This window comes from Oreochromis niloticus, linkage group LG8, assembly GCF_001858045.2.
Source record: "Oreochromis niloticus isolate F11D_XX linkage group LG8, O_niloticus_UMD_NMBU, whole genome shotgun sequence".
Classification (NCBI taxonomy): Eukaryota; Metazoa; Chordata; class Actinopteri; order Cichliformes; family Cichlidae; genus Oreochromis; species Oreochromis niloticus.
The window spans coordinates 5,747,506-5,770,531 of NC_031973.2; the positions used below are offsets into that span (position 1 = coordinate 5,747,506).

General features: G+C 39.6%; 1 protein-coding gene across 1 annotated transcript in view; it reads left to right on the plus strand.

Moving 5' to 3' along the window:
- myo1d (myosin 1D) overlaps positions 1 to 21,768 on the plus strand; it is a 115,328-nt gene extending 93,560 nt beyond the window's left edge. The window contains exon 22 of the mRNA XM_005453773.4: positions 18,197 to 21,768. Coding sequence (XP_005453830.1) covers positions 18,197 to 18,353 — 157 coding nt within the window. The 3' untranslated portion in view covers positions 18,354 to 21,768. The remainder of the gene's footprint in view (positions 1 to 18,196) is intronic.
- Positions 21,769 to 23,026: the final 1,258 nt, after the last annotated feature.

Genomic DNA, 23,026 nt, shown 5'->3' on the forward strand with positions numbered 1-23,026 from the left:
TTTGAACATGGTTACATACATATGGAAATAAAAAATACTTAAAACATAAATTGAATAGACATCAGCCTTTGTTGGCAAAGCAAAAATAGTATGCATGAATCTCTGATGTTATGGCCTTTAAATCAAGTCCAGTCAATGTCTGCAGCAGCGCTCTCATTTTACCAAAGCTAAGACCTGTATGCTTACTGGAATCTGTTTTTCAAGGTAACATGAGACCAAGAGTTGCTGTGTCACTGAAAGTTGACCATACAATACACCAAAGTTCCATCAGATGTTGTAACTGATAGGGGAAACACAACAACATGACTGTCATTTTGTCTTTAAGGTCAGGTTATTAGATCGAATCCCATCCCAGGGCATCAAGTACTACTGTTCAACGTCACTAGTGTCACAGTGGGTACACACAAGGCGTTTTCTGGCGTCTCCTGAGTCTGTATGAGGAAGCCACAGGGTTGGCAGTGGCTTAAGTCACAGACAGGTGTCCCACTCTGAAAGCCACAGTTCATGTTCCTGTTTAACAGCTTTGTGTTTTCTTGTTAGTTTAACTTTCACTGGTCAGTTTTCTCCAAAAGTTGAATCTGTTCATCTGGACGTAGCGTTTTGTGGGAGAAACGTTTCGTCACTCATCCAAGTGACTTCTTCAGTCTCAGCTGACTGCAGGTTTCCCCAAACCTTATAAACAGTACATTTGCATAATGACTGAAACCAGCCCACTGAAGGAACAATGGGCTGTGAGGTCAGTTCCTTAATCATAATTATGCAAATTCCCATGACCATTGATCAACAATCACTGACCAAAACCCACTGATCAAAGAACACTGATCAATGGCCATGAGTCCCATTCACAGAGAGTTGGGGAATGGCTGCAATCACAGCATTGTAAGATGGCGAAAGATGTACCCTTAGGCCCCCTCCTCTATTCAGAGATGGTCTTTCCCTTTTCACGTAAATGGCCTCCTTGACTCCGCGCTCAAACCAGCGTTCTTCCCTGTCCAGGATGTGTACATCCTCATCGTTGAAAGAGTGTCCACTGGCCTGTAGGTGTAAATAAACTGCAGAGTCCTGGCCTGATGAGGTTGCTCTTCTGTACAGAAGGGGGCCTAAGGGTACATCTTTTGCCATCTTACAATGCTGTGATTGCAGCCATTCCCCAACTCTCTGTGAATGGTACTCATGGCCATTGATCAGTGTTCTTTGATCAGTGGGTTTTGGTCAGTGATTGTTGATCAATGGTCATGGGAATTTGCATAATTATGATTAAGGAACTGACCTCACAGCCCATTGTTCCTTCAGTGGGCTGGTTTCAGTCATTATGCAAATGTACTGTTTATAAGGTTTGGGGACACCTGCAGTCAGCTGAGACTGAAGAAGTCACTTGGATGAGTGACGAAACGTTTCTCCCACAAAACGCTACGTCCAGATGAACAGAATCAACTTTTGGAGATTTACTTTCCTGGATGATTGAGAATGCATCAAGACTGGTCAGTTTTGTATTGACTTGAGCTTTCACCCACTGCTTGGTTTGGTTTAGGTACCAACAACTGCTAAAATTAGATTTTATAGGAAAAGCTGGGTTATAATATATGCTCAGTGTTAAACCTGCCTGTAGAAAAATGGTAGTTGAGGCTATCCAGTGCATTTAATGTGACCCCAACGGATCCTGAAGAAGGGTGACAAGACCAGCTGCATTATTGTATGTGCTATTAACATGACCTGATATGTCACAGTAAGCCACATATCTCTGAGATGCCACCAGCATATTTGGCACCCAACAGACTTGCACATTCCTACCTGGAATTTTTGCTAAACTTTATCCAAATAACTAAAACACAGCATCAGGCTTTTCAGGATTGTTATCTGGAAGCTGGAAGAACATTATGTTTGCAGTAAATGGGACACAACGTGCTAACACATTGATTTGGTGCTTTGAATAAATCAAGGCCATCCATTCATGCAGTTTTTTCTTTTTATAGGAATCAGGTCCGTTTGCTGAGACTAATTAATATTTAAGAACAAAAACTGCTGTTCAATAAATGTGCCAAAGTGATTTTTCTGTTATATGTGAAGATGGCACTAATATCTTTTATAAAGGGAGGGTGAGGGGGAGGGTGGAGGAGAGGAGTGATAAGAAAAACAAAGGGAGAGAATGAGAGAGAAAGCCGACCTGCTTTTGTCTTCCTCTCCAAGGTCACCCTTTCTGCTGAATCAAATATTTCAGACTGATAGAAGTGGGCTTCTCTTCTCCTCTTTCGCTCCATCCCTCCTTCTCCATTTCCTCTTTCTCCATCCATCACCCGCCCCACTGCTGCTCCTCATCCCCCTCCCCCTCTTGTTTTTCACTTAACATTCCTCATCCTCCCGCTCTCGCTCTCTCCGTCCCCCCCCCCTTTCTGGGGCGCTGCGGATGCAGTTCCCATAGCAACCATCGGATCCATGTTCGTCTGATACGCATGTGATCCATTAATAACCCTGCTGGCTGCAGATAATAACAGCAAATCTCATACCGCAGACGGAGAAATGAGGGGAAGAGAAACATGCTAACAAAACTGTACAACAACAAAATGTAAATAATAGAAAGAAGCACACAAAAAGGATGGAGATGAATATATTGTGTAATAGAAAATACCAGCACAAGCTGGTATATTACATTTTAGCTGTCTAGATACTCAATCATCTGTGGATTTTTCCATGCTATAGGGTATATACATGCTATATTAGACCAATATGACCTTGACTAGTCTTTGATTAGATGGTTAAGGGTGTTTCTTGAACAGCATCTTAGACGTGAATAAAGATTTTTATAGGCAATAATTATAGTCAATTATTTATACTTAAATTAGGTATTAAAAACCAATTTTAATAACAAGTCTGCACTGAAAATAATATCAAATATATAGAGATAAACAATTTTCTTCAATTTTCTTACATTTCTTATGCATTATTTAAGCTATTGGGGAGTTGTACATATCTTTATATTTATTTATTCATTGAGGAGACTCACAGTAGTCCTCTCCCTGGGTAGTCAGGTATTCCAATAATCACATGTGAAATAAACCAACATGTGTGATATTATATTAATTTAGTCTCTACCTTATTTAATATTGTTTGCATATATTTTGTTTTACTAAATCATGTATTAATTTCTTCATTTCCATTTGGTTATGGTAGCTATGGTCTTCCATAGTAATGCATGGGTAATACATGCCTTCAAACCTTTTATATTTTCTAATCTGCAAGTTCACAAATTTCTGCACACACATAAAAGAGACTCAGACACACTCAGAGTCATTGTTATGTGGGCCAGTGGGTAGTCCTACTCGTCTCATTGGCACCGTGCTGCAGCCTGGGGGAGGAGGCTGGCCGGGTGGAGTGATGGATGGCGAGTAGCCAAGCCCGAGTGCTTGTGTTGTTGTGACTGTGAGGGTTGTGTGTTTTAGGTGTGCCGACTGGGTAAGCATACATTAGAGATAATACTTAAAGTGTGAAAATGTGCAGTGTATGAATGAAAAAAATGTGTGTGAATGTGCAAGTCAACGTGACCTACTTTTCCACTGCAGAGAGCCCCAAACACCGCTGAACCGTCTGCCTCGCCACATTTCTCTCTCCTTTTCTCTAACGCACAAGGACGAAAGAGGTGTTGGATTAAATAAAATAGAATATAATACAATATATAAAGGGTAATATTAATTTTACTTTGTGCCTTGTATAGCACACTGAATCTGCATATGTGGATAAAATTTCACTTGAGATCGGCTTCTCATACCATGTTGTATTATTACACAGTGCAGCTACCTTCAGGGCTGACTTGGTTTTGCATTTTCACGTGTTTGAATGATCACTTGAGGCTACTTCCAAGTCTGTACCAACGACTCATGTTAAAATGCTAGCCTTTCCAGCAGAAATAAACATGTTTGCAGCCTGATCCAAAAATGCTTTTGATCATTTCCTTTTACATAGGAATATTATTGGGATGAATTTTTAAAATAATTTCCCCACTGAAGTTTTATTAAAGTTATTAAGACTTTAACTGACCAGTTATTGCTGACACATGTTGTGCAACATCTGTCACAACTTAAAGAAATGAAGAGAGGGACCACACATGGCTGAAAGAAAGTTCAACCAAACCCAAATGACCTGGAGGAAAGAGAGAGAGGCTGAGTACAGAGGCCCACATAGATGCAAATACACATATATATATGTGAGCAGTCAACCTGGATACCAAACTTTACTCCAAGCAAGCCACTCCTCTGATCCAAGTAGTTACAAAGAAACAGAAGTGGGTAATTATGCCTCGAATACTTTGAACTGCTGAACTCACCTCTCAACCATGTTGTGGTGTTGGTCCTTTTTAGAACATCATTATGTATATCTCACAAATAACATGATTTTCTGTGGAGTGAATTGTACTAACAGAAGATGTATGTAGAGAGACTTGGTAAGAGGTTTGAATATTGTATTCATATGATACTAATTAACAGGTGTCTGTGTCTATGTGGCACACCCATCCACTTCAAAATCAACATAATAACAATAATAATAATAACAATAATAATCAGCACTTTGAAATGGGACTTTACAATGTAATGGCTAGAACTGGTGGTGATGCATTTAATGTATTTGTCAGCTAACAGAAGAAAAGCCTTTCGCATTGATTGTTTTAGCTGTTTTGGTGCATTGAGCATCAATAATTCCACAGTGACAAGCTGAATAGTTCATATGTCTTCAAGCAGATTAAAATTAAAATCACCATGAGTGCATCTAAAATTTCAGAAACTCAGTAATTGATTTATCAAAACAGTTTTTCACATATGAATTAGTGATAAGACTTTAAGTCCTTGTGTGAATGTTAACAGAATAGTGTTTACAGCGTGTGTTTGCCGTTCTACTTGTGAACAGAACTGCACAGATGTAATTAGTGACCCTCTGACAGATACAGCAGTCTGGGACAGATTTATTAAGCATCATTTCGGCTGCGCTCTAATGGGCTGAGATAAGTGTGGCTGGATTTAGGAAAGTTCAAGCTACTCGTAAGGATCAGTTTTTCATGGGAAAGTCTCTGAAGTTTAATTGCACCCTCAGTAAATTATTTGAAACCTTGTGGCTTCATTACGAAGCGTTGCTGTTTAATTCAAATCTGAGCTCTCTGATCTCAGACAAATCTCAACTCTGAACTTTGCCTTTTTAAACTACCCTTCAAATGCCACAGTCCCTGTGCTTCAATGCAGAACATCAACAAATGATTACAAAGAGGTGACGACTGCAAACTGAGCAAGAGGCTCAGCACAAGTGTAACTACAGGGGTCCAACAAAGAATGGCCACGCATCATACTGATGTCTTCGAAAATTTATTTTTTCCTCTCTCACTCTCTTATTGTATTCAGACACAGTAAAAGCTGAAGAAAACACAAAGTTTACAACATAAATGTCTTATCAGAGTCTCTCATGTTAGTGTCCATAAACAGTCTTGAGCAAGCAGAACAGAAAAAATGCAAAATAATGGATATTACTGAAAATGTCCTCTTTCCAATGTAGAACATGTATGCAACATTATGTAAACAATATACATGAAAACCATACCGTGTGCGCCTCTTGGACCACATGCAGAATAACATTAATGTTGTGGCTGTAGCCGTTACAACAAGTTTTGTCTTTGTTTATGTGGCATAAATTTTCCACCCTATGTTTTTGTAGGACTTCATTTATGTTATTTTTTTTTTTTGGATGATTTTACATTTAATTTAAACTTTATTCAACATAAACATTCACATTTGGTATGCAAACAGTTTTGCAACAATGTAAATAATCAAGTAAATGTGCAATAAATGCATTTGCACTGAATTGTTTAAGCTTTAATTGCACTTCTTCTTTTGGTGCTTTCTAACTGTAGAAGTTGTCAAATGAGAAAGAAATGTATTTGTAGACTACGGCTGTTTATCCAGTCTGTCTTTTATGGACCAGTACTCACTATATTTGTTCTGCTACATGACCACTCGCTAGCAAAGTAGCTGCCTCTGCATTCCCACAGGAGCTCTGCATGTATGGATATAATGATCGCTCTTACTGTAGTCTAGTATCTTACTCTCCGTGTGGATAAAAGCATAAGTTAAGTGCTGTTAGGCTGAGATGAAGTAGTAGGAATGAATTAAGAGCCTTGATATTTCATGGACTCCATTTCTTCATTGACCTTTACATTTACCCCGTACTCCTCCCCCACCCCCAAACACACACATGTTTCGCCCAGCAACAGCACCATACCATCTCCCACTGTCAGGCCAATTATGATTAGCCTCAGCACAGTTTCTCCTCCGCCTCCTCCTCCCTTGGACTCTTCTTCTTTTCTCCTGTTATCCTTTCTATTATCTCTCCTCCCATTTCAGATTGAGGCCTCATTTGTTTTCTTGTTCTCGCTCCCGTCCCTGCTTTCCTGTCTTCATTTCCAAATTGCCATTTAACTCCCCATCATTTGCCGTCTCACCACGCTTCTCTTGTGCCTTCATATTTTCCTTCCCATTTTCATTGCCTTACTTTATTCATTATCCCTCCATCTGTGCTTTCTCACACTAATATCAAAAGTACCACTGCATATCTGTCAGTTTAATCTAGTCTTTTCTGCCTTTTATCCGAGTTTATGTAATATCCAGCCCTGATAAACTTGGGGCTGCTTGCCTGCAGAAATACTTTGACTGCTGATTTCATCTGAAAATGTCAAAATAGAGGCATTAGACCCATCTTAATATTTCTCATGGATTATTCTAATGTGAGTTAGAGTGATTCAGAGAAGTAAGGACGTATTTACACCATCTTTGTTTGTTCTGTAAAGTAAAGAGTATTAAGCCTTGTCAAATAACAAAGTCTAATGCAGGTTTGCAGTGCATTGAGATTTTATCAAGCATGACATTTCCAACACTTCTTACTGTCACTGTAGTTTTCTCCATAGGAAAACGATGAATGCTGAATTCTACTAGTAAAATGTACTTGTAACTGTTGAATTCTTTAAAAAGACTAATATATTCTAATAAGGCAAACAGATGCTGTCACTCAGTCTACCATTTCTCTTCTTTCAAATATGTTGTAATTTACTCAGAATTTGTGACTAAACTGCTTTGTACAACAGATCTATTTAGTTTCTCCGAGCTCTAGTTAGTGTCTAACTTTATGAAACTGGCCTCAGGTTTTCTTGCCTTTAATATTTTTAATACTTTGTGCATTCTGGTTAAAAATACCTTTATAAGCTTTTCAAACAACGGGAGAAAAAAAGCTATTGGTTCAAGGTTCTCAATACTGTTTACTCCAGCTGAGCACTCAGGAATAGTCACATCCTTAAGGACTTTTACTGGACTGATTCATTGAGTTTGCAAGTTATAGAAAGTGGGGGAAAAGTTATTTGAACTAAGTCTTTCAAACTTTTTCTGTTGCCTGCGCGGTGCATATTTTTCTCTTGATTATTTGCTCTGAGGCTGAGGTATCTGACCATCTGTGCTCCCAAAACTGTGTTTTTTACCTTTTAAAGAACTTAAATTTGAAAAATGAGTTTAACCCGTCGTTACATTTATCACACGTTTGTGCTAGAATTAAAGATGAGTCTTGTCTTTCTCAGACAATTAGCATGTCTGTTAATGTGATTTACTGTGCACATGTCAGCTTTCCTACCACTGCAAAGAAAAGAGTCTTGTGTCAGTATATGAAAATGGATGAACCTTTGATTGATACGTTGATTGAATTTAATGAACACAAGTGGAGGCGTAACCACTTGACAAGTGAGCAGTCACGCTTTGGTAATGAGCAGCTAATTGAGGCTGACTCTATTTGTTATCTGCTCTGACTCAGTGTGTGCCAATGTACTGACTGACCTAATGTGTTTAAAGTAAACTCTACTGAGCCTTGAGATGCGATCAGTGTTCTTCTGAAATGCCAAAGGCACAGGTGATTGGTGAGTAAGGTTTAACTCGCTGGTTTCACGGTATAAAGAGAAGAACAAAGAGAGTGACAGGATCCGACACAGAGCTGACCTCCTGCACAAACACACACAGGCTTGTTTAAGCCTCCTGCTGTGTAGCTATAATGACTCTGCAGTGTTTCATAGCCTCCACCATCTGTGGAGCAGCGACACTGTCCCCCCGGAGAACGAGGCTTTTGCTTTGCACATTTCCGGTTCTTTTTCATCTCACACTGACCTCTTTAACAATGAAATGTAGAGGTGAGAAGTCTGTCCTTTTGTTTGACTGGGGCATCTGTGAACAGCTTGTGCTAGTAGATGTTATTGATGGCAGTCATTCACCTGCTGTCCTCAGGGAATAAGGATGTCATGTGGCAACCCTACCAGTAGTCAGTACACATTTTTGGTTCTTTTGTTCTAAATGCTATTGGTGCAGAAGTTAGTTTTAGACTAGGTCCCGGATGATTTTATCAGAGCAGCAAAAGTTGAAATTATATAAAGCTGTGGTGCATATTGACACAAAAAAAAGCTTTGTTGTGCTTTTCCCCCCCATAAAATAACTTTAAAATCACACAAAAACACCTCAAAATGACTACTGGAAAAGGTACCAAACCACTGGGAGCCATGAGGGAGGCTAAATCCATCCTTCATATACAATCTAATATATAAATGTGATTCAGTGATCTTCTCCTTTCAAAGCTTTAAACGTAATTGTCCAATCACACACGTCCCAGACTTCCACAGACTCATTCGCAGGATAACGGCAGCAGTTCTGTGCTGAATCAGAGCAGGAAGAACAACAGATGAAAACTGAGACGCGCTGCTGCTGAGCTTTAGTCAGTTTTCATCAGAAAACACAGCAGCTGTTAAATTGTTTTGTTTTTTAAGCTCTTGTATTTGATTTCAGCCCAAACTGGGAAACACATGCTTGAAATTCTCAAATTTTACACTTATGGATCACAAAAAGGCACTTTTTTCAACCACTACAGGGACCCTCGACGGCCCTTGATAGTCAGCATCTCTATTCCCTGACTGCAGCACTCCAGATCTCGCTTACTGTGCATAAAAAAGCAGAAACACTCGCTTAGAATATTAACAAGAAGAGGCCTTTTTAGCTCGTGTTTACTGTTCATGTATCATCAAACTTCATGCAGCTTCTCCTGGGAGTTTTGGAGTCTGGTTCTCACAATATTGTGAAGTCTAATTTGTCTTATGGGAGTTCAATGCATTGGAACGAGAATAATATACCATCTTACATGTTTGGGAGTGTGATGAACAAAGTGGTTTACGGTGTTATCCAGCGGCAACTTTTCCATAGCTTGTAACTTTCCTCTTCTTTGTCTTGTCCAAAGGCCTGGAGCAGGACTGAATCTCAGCCGCTGCAAAGATCGCTTTGATGTGAGCCTCACTTGCGCAGCTTCACCTCTGAACTCCACTTCTCCGTGTGCACTGAAAACCAACTTCTCTTTTCTTCCTTCCTTCCTCCCCACACCAGATTTAATCGATCGCATTTTTCGCTGTCAGTGCATTTTTACCCTGTTTTCAAAATGACCTACTTTGTGATCTTTCCCACTGTGAGAACAGCTCTTCTCGTTCCGTAGCAGTGAGAGTAGATAACAACGGGAAAAGGGAAAGCACGGTGAGGGTGAGGCAAAAAAGAAAAGAAAAAAAGACATGAAAGGAGATATGCCTGCTTGGATTTGCTGCATTTTCACAGCTTAGTGAACACTGCAAGCAAAGGCTGTCTTATGGCAAAATCTCATTCTATACCAACCAGGGCAGTTGCTGCAAATGGTTTTCAGTGTTGCATTTGATCTGTCTTTGGGGCTTTCCCTTGCTTCTACAACAGTTAATAGGACACTTTTTGCCAGCCTAGAGGTACAACGGGAAGGATGGAGACGTAGAGTAAAAATGTGGAATAAGCTGTAGATCCAGATGAAAAGAAATTATCTTACTGGTTCCGACTTGTTAGCCTTGACTTTTAGGAATCTAATATCTGCAATTGGAATATCTCCCCCAGCATTCATTTTTCTCTGAACTAAAGTGTCCTACTGCAACCATTTCAGACCCATCAACGCACGCAGCACGCCATCAGAATTGCTTCTTCCCTCTGCATTTCTCTATTATTAATACACCAAGCCTGCAGTTGCAGTTCTACCAAAACTTTTCTACATGGTCTCACTAATGCTAATTATAGAACTGAACTCAAAGAGCCTCTCAGGCAGTTTTCACACGTTGAACCAGTCCAGAGCTCAGTCACTTTAAACTGGGGCACTTTAAATCACTGTGTGTGGTTAGTTTTTGTCCTAGATGGACATCACTAACCTCTACCTGTAGTATGTATGCATTCTTTATACCTGGAAAAAATGATTTTAAGTCTGATGCGGGTATTTGTAATGATCGTTTGTGCTGCCTCATGGCCCGTGCATCTTTCCATTTCCTCTGCAGCACTGTGTATGTAGCACACGGGGGCACGTGAGACATGCGATGCAGCCATGTGAGACACAAAAACGGTGCGACAGTGAGAGGAAGAGAGATGCTGTATCAGGTCTGCTGGTAAATATAAGCCTATGTAGCAAATAAGGGAGAGGAAATGTAAAGAGAACGAAAAGAAAAGTAGAACAGGATGCAGAAATGCAGATTCTGTGTTCTCTCTACTTTTTAATATGCCATTTTTAAATGCGTAAGTCCCAGAGCTGAGATGAGAAGCTTAAATGTGACATGTCAATTTAAAAAAGTAAGCCTGTAATCTGGAGGAAGGCTATGTAGCATGATTGAGAAGGGTAGCACAATTATCAGCGACTACCTGTCCCTCAGAGTACCTTATACAGGACTAAACTCCTTAAAGCTTTATTTTTTCGGTGTATTTATGTTTATTAACACCATCTCAACTTTCCACTGTTAAGCTGAAAGAAGATGAATCCCCTCAGAAATGTACCTGCATCTTGTGGACAAGTGTGATTTATTTACCTGATGATGACATGTAAGCACAGCCCCTTGATTAGTCTATGGCTAATGACTCAGTGAAACTAAATGTAATATGTAATGTGCTTTGCTGTTTTTATAGCTCTTCCAAAACCTGACTTGAAATGTGTTTTGCAATATGAAAACAAACTAACATCAAAAACATAAAAACACAAAAAACATGAAAGCAAAATAAGTCCGTATAAAGAAGACGTTTTTAAAACTGAGTAATCGACTTAGCTGTTATAAAAGTTCACAATCACACTTGTTTTATATCTGTAACGTAGAACCTGTAACAGCAACTGATCTGAGGGCTCTGAGTGCAGAGTGAAGGGTAAATGGCTGACAACATTGTTTAGATGTAAACAACAGAAGACTATAAATCATGTTTTGGTGGTGAAGGCAGGCATTCCTGTAAACTTTCTGTATGGGCACAAAAACTTCACAGTGCCTGCCTGTAGTGCAGTGTATTTACATGTCTCTATCTTTTGTCATCCTTGTGGTAACCATCATTGCTTACTTCCTTGTTTATTCTGATTCACAGCTGTAATCTTTTTCTGATATGCAGCATCTCAAAAAGCTAAATTTGTAGAAAACGATAAAGTAGCCATACTGAGCAGTTAGGTGAGTTTCACATATTGTGCTACATACTTTTAACTAATTGCTGTGCCTCATTGTTTTGTGGAAAACTAGTTGTGCATTGCTCAGCATAAAATGAATGAATAAATAAATAATTACTGAGTGATATCTTTATTAAAACTGTTCTTGTTCAGCTGTACTGTAAACACATATATCAGCAGCTGCTGGAAAGGTACCCGCACATACAAAGGGTGTCAAAACTACAACACAACAAATGTCCAGCCTCACATAAATAATTTAACCATTTTGTATGGAAAAGCATCTCTGGTGTCCATCTTTTCGAGAGAGAATTGGCCTCGTTTGTTGGGCGTAGAAATCTTTTTTTTTTTTTTTACCCAGAAAACGCACAAAATCAATAATAATCAATAATCCCTGCCCTTACAGGGATAGCTTAGTAGGTATTAGAGAGTTTAAGTTATAACGAGCAAGAATGGAAGCTTTTGTCATGAATTTAACACATTAGGCATTTAAAACTGTGGATGTCATTATTGTGCATTAAACGTTTGTCATCCCTTCATCGTCTGCGCTCATGCACGGCCAGTGGCATTTCTAAATTTGTTTGTATAAAGCTGGGAGGAAAATACTGATCAAATATTCACGTGTATGAAGAGCTTGAGCACCGATTTGTGTGTAGTTACTGTTAGTGAACGATGCCCTGTGCCTGTACTGTAAAGGGAATGCTTTTAAAGTGTGTAATGTCATGGCTGTATAGTTGTAGCTTTAATGTGCACAAGAAATCCTGAAATCCATCAGTCAAGTTGGCCTGCAGTGCCTGAACTTCATGCTCACTGTCAGGAACAAACATATGGCACATTTGTGCATGTCTTCCCTTCGTGAGGTTCCTCTCTTGATCTCTGTGATCTCCCAGCTGAAATATTGATGTAAGGAGACTGTTCTTTTTTTTTTCTTCTTTTTATATATAGAAGGTGGCCTCACTTTTTCAGGACTGTCTGTAAGGAGGAGATCTGTGCTGAGGCTCTGACAGATCTCCAGTGTAGACCCAGCTTTTGTTCTCTTGTGTCAGCCTGCGGGAGTTTCGGTTTCTTTAAGTGTGCGTCTACCGTGCTTTTTTCTGTTTTTGTTCAGATCTATACCTTTCTCTATCCCTCAGCACACTTTCACAGCCTGATTCTTTCTCCTTGCTCTTTATTTTTTGTTCTTTTAAAAACGCCTTGTTTCATACCGCTGCAGAGATTTCTGCACTGCATTATTTTCTCCTTCATAACATGATAAATAAGGACCAGAGTATAGAGAGCGATTGGCTGCTGAGCTGCGGTTTATCCTTAAAGCAAATATAGCTAAATAGGATATGTCACTGGAAGCTCTTCAACCACATGTTAATATGATTGAGATTATTATCCAGATATTTCTTTTCTTCTCTGATTTTGTAAGAGCTATTTGAGTCATCATAAAACTCCAAACCCATCACTGTCTCTGATTAAGCTCCTGCAGTAGTTTGTGTTCTGTGCTCCAACTTTGATCCTGTCCTCAAAGTCTTAAGTCTTTAGAGCAGGCCTAGCTTTGCAAAGTGGCCCTCCCCTCTTCCCCACCTGCAGAGCTCATATATTTTTCAGCAGCAGCAAGCTTGGGGGACAGCCAGGTACACTATTAGAGGGATGACTCAGAAGTGGGACTGGATGGCTTAACAGACTGGAGGTAATCCTGCCTTCTCGACCTGAAAATAGTCTTTCCAACATCTCTTCCCCCCTTTTTCATTTTGCAACACTTTTCCTCTCAGATACCATTCTGCATAGGACTTTCTACATATTTTATATTTGTCTTTCCTTTTCATCACACTTAAACTTGTCCTTGACCCTCCACAGTTTTGCACTCAAGTTTTATTTTCACTCCCATTTCATCTAATCACTCATTTCAGTTCACCTTCTCTTTATTTTTCCCTTTCTCCTCCTATTCTGCATCCTTCTCAGTGAAAGGGAATTATTTTAGGAAGCAAGTGAGGTTGGGCTCACATGGCATGAAGGGCAAAGACGCACAAAAGGAGCGAGGTTGGAGTAAAGGAAAGAATTGATTTTCCAGTCGGAGAGGCCATGCAATGAAGGACCAAGTCTACCCTCGGGGCTCTGGCTCGTGATGGGAAAGGCCAGCCAGTGACCTTAAGACTCAACTGATCACGTTTTTCTATTCACAGATAAAGGCTTCTATTGGTTTTTATTGGAGTATTTATTCAGGGGAAAGGTTTGGAGCTGACAGATCAGAAAGGTGTCTGAGATCATTTTGGCTTCGTGAGAGTGTGTTACAGGGTATTATGTGTGTGTATACATGTGGGTACGTTGCTGTTTATGTGAGCCTAACCCTGTTTGCCCTTCACACGGAGCACAGCACAGCATCCCCTCTGGCAATTCAGCAGCGCAGTAGAGATGGGTGAAGTAGAGATGGACGGAGAGAGAGAGGCATATCTAAACATACTCACACCAACAGTCCCATTGCCTGGCTGGCAGCCATGACAGATGGGGGAGTTCAGCTCACGGGGGTTGCCATGGAAACCAGCATCAGTGGTAGTCTGAGCTTTTCCACTCTAAGCCGAGATGGAGAGCTGCACACACACTCTGCAGAGGAGTGCAGCGTGGGCAGCAGAAGCCTTTCGCTTGTTGTTTATGACTTCTTCTTGTTGTTGTTGTGCAACAAGTCGGCGTTATCGGTTTACATTTCAGGGACAGAGATGGGCGGCAGTAATTGCGGATAATGAATTTGTTTATGCCACGATCGGTAATTGTGCCACTGAAGAAAGTGTGTCAAGACAAGCACTTGACTGAACAGAGAGATGCATATTTATTTATCACACTTTCAGCTTCCTGTCGCCAGCCCTCCTGTCTACATTTCCATCTTCCCCTCTACCAGAGAGCAATTATCACTCTCATCTTCTCGTTCCCCTCCTCACATTTACATCACCTCGCATTTCTCTCTCGCTTTCTGCTAACAGCAACCACACGATTTATGCCGTTTTCTTCTCACTCTTTGATTCCCGTCATCGATCCTGTTTAAGAGCAAACGAGGCAGAGCACCCGTTCACCCAGAAAGGGTCTAACTAGATGTGACAGGCACTAAAAGCCAATCCGCTGCTGTGCTCCAACCCAGCACCACCATATGGATCATTCCTTCAACAGCAGAGCTGCATGATTTCTTCTCTGTTATTCATCTTAATTTTCTCAATCTGTGAGCTGAAACATGCTCGTACATACGTCTCCACTGTGTTGAAGGTTATTAAGATGCACAGCATCGTAATCATACACATTTCTCTCCCACATACACTCGTATACACCCACATAGCATAATCACGATTTATTTCCATAGCCTCTCAGCATCTCATACATATATTCTTGCTTTAAAAACACATTCACACACACACAGATATTAAGTTCTGTCATGGTGATCACCAGGGCTTTATTCAGATGCTCCCTGTAGCTTCATTTTTTATTGTTAAAGAGTTAGGAACTGAGAAATTTAGCTGCACCACTTATTTCTCCATTTAAAGGAGTATTTCTAATCTTTTTGGGGTGTTGGGACTTGCAACATTTACTTGTCCAACAACAAAATCATACTCACGGATATAAGTCTGCATATGCCAGCCGCTTAGCTTAGCTTAGCAACACAGTCCCGTAAACTACTGATTACACTCAATACTTAGAAGCAAAGTGGCTAAATTTTGAAAATTTTCACTTACATCTACTTATATTTAGAAATGAATGAATCATCGCAGCATTTTGGCTGCTGTTAGCCTGCCAGCTGCCCAGAACTGCAAACATTTACAACTTGCCAAGCGTTTGACCACACATAATACCTAGAGCCTTGTACACTGTGATGACTACCAATCTTAAAGACCGCCCTCTGTCAGCATTGCATGCAGCTTGTAACTAGTCACTGAGGCCATAAAATCATCAGGAAAGTGTTTACTTAGTTTTTTATGCACTTATTTTCAGCAAGAGAAGTTGCTTGCTGTTTTCCATTAGAAATAAACCAGTTTCAATGCATTATCCATAACAACTTTACTTTTCAGACCCAGAGGCTACATCCATATTTATTATTGTTATTGGATGAGAATGAATGCAGGCAGGCTGCAGCTATCATGTGAAGGTGCAGAAGTTGTATTTAATTGACATTTCCAGCAAATAGCTTCACATCACGGTCCGCCTACACACCAGTTTTTATTTTTGTTGTTAGAGTGAATAGATGTCGTCTAAGGGTTCAGCTGACAAAAACAGACGTGCTTTGATTGACAGTTCCTTTACTCGCTGGATCATCGGGCACGTTCCATGACCAAACCAGCACGGTGCCAGTTTGTGCTCGTCGAGTATTCGTTTCAAATTGGTACACAAATACTGGCCACTTACTACATTAAATGATCCATTTGAGCAGCATGTAAACAAAATACCACGTGTGCCCTTGTATATAAATATAGTTCAGATTGTTTTCAGTGGCTGATTTTAAGTAGAAAAGGCTCTGCAAGTTTCTGCAAAATCTTAAAGTTAGCTACAGCCACTACTACTATCTGCTGCTGTCTATTAATGCTAGCATACTTTATACACCACCAGCAGTCACACTTCTAGGTTTAGACTGATTTCACACTAGATCACATGATCATTTGACTTCGACCAGACATTAGAGTAGGTCTATAATGTTTACAGCCACAGTAATTTAAAACGCCTACGTGGGCGTACAGTGTCTCTACTATACCCGTGTATTTTCATGCTGTAGCTGCAGGCTTTGAACAGGGTGCAGCTGCAGTGTTTCTGCTGTCTCGACCATACAGATCTTTAAAAGATTCAGCTTACAAACTACTCTGCATCACATATCCAATGTGAGGTGTGATCGAATCTTTACTACAAAAAACACATTTTGGCCAATCTCCCCTTGGAGGTTTTCCTCTTTGGACTGCTTCCAGCACAGCTGTCACTCCATGGAGGTCCTATTCTCAACACTTGGATGTGTACTATGTAATTTCACCATGGATCAGTTTTCATATTGAGAATCATCACTAGTAATAAGAACTAGTTCTATGATAAGTATTCATGCCATGCTTGTCATTCTTCAGCAGGGTTGTGCACCGTGAATTCTTTCCTCAGGGTCAAACACTTATTGGAGTCTTGGGTCATCACTAAACCTGCTCGTCACATTTGACTATCTGCAGCTTCATCCTCGTTCAGCAAATTTGATCCGAGTTGCAGGTTTCTGTTTTGACACACTGAATGTACATCACAGAGACACAAGTGCAAGGCGACAGGATGAAGCAATATATTTAAAAAAAAAAGCATAATCAGCTAGATTTAATCAGATAATGTTTTTGAATTTTACGGCTGAAGTCATTAAACTTTAAGATCATATTTTGTACACTACTGCCTGCAGAAGTTGAAAAGTTAGTGCATGCTCTTTTTTCTTTAGTAGACTGGATTTCTACTCCTCACTCCAAATTTAAAATCTCCACATGAACCGGCTGACGGGTTTTTGTTGTCCCTTTCTGACCTTTTAATAAGTCTGTGGTTGCTTGAGTGAACAGTGGGGGATTGTTAGATTTCTCTCTATAAGACTTTCTATGTAAAGTGACCCAGAGTGACATCTGTTAGTTGGTGTTACGTGAATAAAATTCCAAAGGATCTCTTTGATCTTCTGCCACAATCATTTAAGCTCATTCCTGAGTTCAAAACTAAAAGGCATGGTGAAGTTAGCCGTCGCTAATAACTCCCCAAGACTCTTTAATAATCTGACCTCAAGTTTAAGCAACTCAAGGTCCTTCAGCTGTGTTTTTAATTTAATACACTTTATAATTTTATTTGTTTTTGTATTTCACTTTATATATCTTAATTTAATCATATATCTTTAATTTCTGACTTTTATTTTAAGCATTACACAGAATTATTATGTTGTAATTTTGTTTGTGGACCGTCGATGTAAAAGCCCAACAATGGACAAGAGTTGGAAATTAGCAATAGCTATAGACTGTATGTGCAGCACATCAGTTTCATGCTCCATATGAGGACTATGTTAGATTGCAGTGTCCCTTTTTAAATAAATGAGAATCTAAAAATGGTATTTTTATGGTATATTTGGATCACTTCCCTCTGATATTTTTTCCATCTCACTTAAAAACAGTTTTTCTGTCTTATATGTGATGTCATTGTTGTGCACAACAATACCTGGTCTCATAAAAGTGTGTCTGTGTGTACATATGTGAGTTTGACAGTGTGCATGGCTGAGGAGGATTTTGTTTTTATGAAAGGAGAGTTTTTTCTCAGCAAGATTTATGGCTCCAAGATTTATTATCTCTGTGTGAGTGTGACTGTGCATATACAGTAAGAGCGTTTACAACACGAGTGTGTGTGTGTGTGTGTGTGTGTTTGTGTTGGAATGACTGTGGTGTATTTCCAAGATTATGATGCTGTGTTTTTGGAGTAAACATGATTAATGGCCTGTACCTGTGCTCTCCCTCGTACACACATTCTGGTTACTAATGGATCTGCTTATTTTATCTCTGTGCATTAAACAGTGAAACCAGTGAGGCTGCAAATATTTTCTGATTGTAATGAGCAGGCTAATAATCTGAGGTTATGTTTGCAGATATTTTCATTAAGAACGTCTAATCAGTGTTCATTAATTTGTCTGAACTCTAACAGGTATTTCTGTCTTCGTATTGTCTTTCCACAGTGAGAAGAGGAAGCTGCAGGTGAACATTGCGAGTCCCATCCAGTGCAGCATGAATGGCAGAAAGTGCACGGTCATCGTTGAGCCCAAGATCAACCAGTCGCAGCCGGACTTCACCAAGAGCCGGTCTGGGTATATCCTGGCTGTTCCTGGCAACTAAAGTGGGCCAAGACAGAAAAAGCAGCTGATTTCGAAGCTGTCTTGAATAATAATGATGATGATTCACTTGTTGTGTTGTTTTGCAGAGCTGCTAATAATGTGACAGAGCAGCTCGGTCCTCAGTTTGGAAAGCAAGGCCAAATTTGAACTTTTAGTTGAATTCTAGGCATTTTGTTTTTTTTAATATGCACTATATGATTATGCACCACAGAGGTGTTCGTTCTTTTTTTAGAATCAAAAATTGAAATGATTTGCTTTGTGCAATTTTTTTTTTTTTATTGTGCATTGATTATTTTGAGTGTAGGTGAGAGGAGATTATGCAGCAACTGTTCTCAGAACCACTGATGTTGCATAAGAGGCAAAAAAAAATTCCAAAGGCTTTGCAGGAATTCATAATCCCTGCAGCTCCGTGTGTAGGAGCCACATCAAAAGTGAAACCATAAAAAATTAAATAAGAGGAAAATTGTGTATGACTTTGATTCATCTAAATTGCTTTAAAACAGTAGAAACCTGTTTTTGTTTTCTAAATAACTTTAATTTTAACGACTTTAGTTGCAGACTTGCCTGCGTAAGCGGTGAGTGGAAGATTGTCCACTTATAGTTGTTTTTTTTTTTTATAGTTACAATCACATAAAAGGACAGTGAGCGAGAAACAAATAGCAAGTTTTTCTTTTAGTTTTAGTCACAGGGTGTTGAGCTGGATGTGTTGAGCACATCCTGAATTTTGCAGCCAGCTACATGGAAATCTACTAATTTTAATCTTGTAATCTTAGTGTCTGTGCAATGTCTGCAGTTTTATAATAAACACGCTAATGCTGCTTATACATGTGAGGTTAGAACGTGCTGTTTGTGAACAGCAGTGCAAATATGTGTACATGCAGAACTTACACTGCATTTGGTGTAAACAGGGATTCTGTAACTTGGTAACAAAAGTCAAATAAGTGGATGATGACATAAGCGTTACTTTGTTCCCTACAAGTGTTTTCAGTCCATATTTTCTCCAAACGTGAGACTTAATGTTCTTACTGGCCAGTACTGTATAATCCCATGTGAACTCCAGCTCCTAAATGCACTCTCATTTGCTGTCTTTGTGTTTGGTGAATAGCCTGATGACTTGTAGTGGCCCTTAGTCCTTTGGAATAGGCTTCCACTTGACAAATATCCCCTTCATCAAAGGAGAGTGAGTGTGTGTGAGTGCGATTGAGGGAGTCTGTGTGTGTTGATTAGCTCTTTTCGCTCTTCACTTCTTGGCTCAGAGAAGGCTGGCTGGTAGCCACCGAGAAGGAGCGAGGACAGAAGGGTGTGACGTCGTTAGTCAGACTGCTGTCCCCATGACTTTTTGTATATTTTGTGGTCTATTCAGAGACTTAATTTACATCTTATCTCACTAAAAAAATTCATCACACTTCTCAAAGTGTGAAAAGCCAAATCGTACTAATCTAATCATCAGCACTTGAAAGTGGCTCTGGGTCTGGTTTGTAATGTTCTTACAAGCTGTTGGGTGAGTGACCATTGTTAGCACATTCCAATATGCTGTTTTTGTGTTTTTTAGAATAATTACAACAAATTGTGGCAGCATAAAACTTAAAAAATTGCAATATCTTTCTTTATGTGCATTGGATGGTGATATTCAAATTTTGGTGGTTTTCAGCAGTACACATCCAAACAAAACTAGGAAGCTTCCTGCAGAGTAGGTCTTGAATTGTAAACACAGATGGCTGTGAAACTACAGTCGATGAAAGCCTGATGCTCATCTTCAGGCGGCAACAATGCTCTTTGCCTTTCTTGTGTAAATAGAGTTTTGCTACGATGCAACAAATATAAGGATTGTGAGCTTAAAAGTAAAAACTCTTGACTCTGGCAGTTTTAAAATCATTCACACATAACCTCATTTAGTGGATTTTTCAGGGTCTTTTGATAAAAGTGCATAATTTTGATCAGCAGATGGCATTTCTAGTTGTTAAGAAAAAATGCTTGACAACATTTTTATAGCTAGAAAGCTGCATTCAAGAACTTCACAGACGCAGGTATTGAGCTAAATGCAGCACTTAACATACTAATAAAATATCATATGTGCAATTGTGAAAATGGGTTCTTTCTGATTTGTCATTTGTCACCAAAAACATCTGCTAATGAAAGTCAGGTTGGTTCTAAAATATGGAAGGAACAGTTAAGCTGTCGAATGCTTTCGTTGAGTCCAAAGATTATCAGAAACTTTTTAGCACTGTATAATTAGTCTGCCCACAGTCACAGGGCTGCATTCTCTCTGTGTAAAGACAAAGTAAAGAATCTGGGTTAAGGAACAACAGCCCAAGGTTAGCAATGGAGTTCCCTCTGTGTCTGCCCTACTTGAAGAGGCAGGCTTCGTCACAACTGAGAGGAAAACGTGTTAGCAGTCGTTTTAGCCACAGTAGCTGAGTCCTCTGACTGTGTCTGAACAAGTCGTTTATCTAAATTAGCTTGTGAGTGCCCCTCTCTTTGAAAGTGGTAAATCTCCATTTTTACCTCAGAGCTTTTCTGGTGGATGACCTTGTCCTGTTGCTTGATAAGACACAGAGTTGTTTGGGGAAATTGGTGCATTCGTGGTGTGGATTAAGGAAGTGACATTGGCAGCGCTAATAGGTGGTTTTCAGAGGAGCTCAGCAAAGTGTGTGTGTGTGTGTGAGCTATAACACTGCAGCTCTCCATATCCTCCAACATGCAATAATCTCCCACAGGGTTTGTCCTCTCCTCTCCTCCTCTCTGCGCGGCTATTCACCGCTCATCATTAGGATGGACTCGGTGTCACTTCTCACTTCAGTGCTTCTCTCGTTGCTTTCTTAAGTTAAAGGGGGTTGGTGAACAAAGCCCTGCCTGGGCTCCTCTCCTGTACTTGCTCTGCTTCTTCTTTTCTCCTCTCTCCCTGCCCCCATTCCTCCCTCCTTCTCTGTTTTTGCTTCCTCGGTCAAATCACTTGGCTGCCTGCCCAGCTAGGCTGGCTGTACCATCCTGCAGGGCGATGAAGATCCTTCAGGTTTATACAATTCTTCAGTCGTCCTGGAGTTGAGAGGTGTGGCAATAAAGAGGGAGAGTACACCTTGAGCAAGACAAGGCAGGAAATATAAGCGATCGGAAACAAAGCTTCTTTAAATACAGAGACAAAGATCTTAATATATATGAAGGAAAGGAGAAGATCTCTTTGTCTTGGAGCCAGTGAAAAGCTTTGTCACATCTTTATAGGAACACTCACCTTACCTGTGCTTTCTGACGGGCGTCTTTACCAGCTTTGTTTTTCTAAATTTCTGGATAGTTATTAAATCTGATGCACTAATGACTATCCACTCTGTTCACAACTACATGTGAATTATAGTCTCTGAATTAAGAGCAGTGGCCAAATCAAACCTTAAGCACCTTCATCTTCACAGCCAGCCTGTCAATATTGGGCCATTTCATTGCATTCAAGTTGGAAACCTACCCAGAAAAGCTCTGCCTCGTCTTTACTGTCTGTAAACACTGACACACCTGCTAACTCACCTTGGCTGTGACAGAATTTCATGCCCTCAGCTCCAGATGGAAGCATTATAGAACCTAAAAAACATAAAAATATATATATATATATATATATATATATATATATATATATATATATATATATATATATATAAATAAAACGTAACTATACCTCCAATAGCTTACATTTCATTCACCTGGTTTTTTTTTTTTATACCTAGAGGTTATTTAAACATACGTGTTTTGAAACTGATGGAAAATTAGTACACCGGTGCTGCAGTTCTGCAGTGGATCAAGGGTGTTTTGGGCTCCACAGCTCTGCACTGGGAACATGACTGAAAACTATGTCTGATGTCATGTAGTGTAGATGACAAACATGCATTTTCATTTTCACAATAATCTTCAGTACCTTTATAAAACACCTGGGCATCGTAGATTTAGCAAAGGTTACTGAAGCACAGATGCAGTCGTGCGAGTGGATGCATTTGTAACCAGTTTCAGAAATGCATTGATGCACACTTAGTGCAATAAAGGTTATACAGCACAAAATAGTGTGTGCATTCATTTTAATGGAGGGACATGTCGCCCGGTAATACAGTGAGCTGGATGGCACATGTTTTTGGATATGTACACGGTGCGTTGTTGGCTGTGGGGTTTTCATGGGATTTATTAATATGGAAAAATCACAAAATTTATTCTTTAATGATTTTTATTTAATTTTTTGATGTGCAAGTCTAATCAAAGACGACTGCTTTTCCTTTATGCTGATTAGTAGTTTTACAATAAGAGTAAAAATCAAAGGCAAGATCAAATATGAATGTTAACATTTATGGACTTGTGCCATTCTTCACTTTATTGTGGCGTACAGTGAGTCGTAGTCTCTACTTCCTGTTATCAAGTCCAACCATGTTAGCCAAAGTGAAACAAATTCCCTTTTCTTTAATGTAATTTATTCTGTCGTCTGTAGCTTTAAGCTAAATCTGTATGTATGCAGCATTCATTCAGCAAGTGCCTAATTTTATATTAAGTTTGTATTTTGCATATTTGTGTAAGAAGTCATTAGTACCATAAATATACTGTAATATCCAGAGGACATCTAAAGGGAAATGCTGTAATATTCTGTATGAATGCCAGTTATATTTCTTAATGAAAGCAATTTAATAATTGATTTATTAATAAATTTAT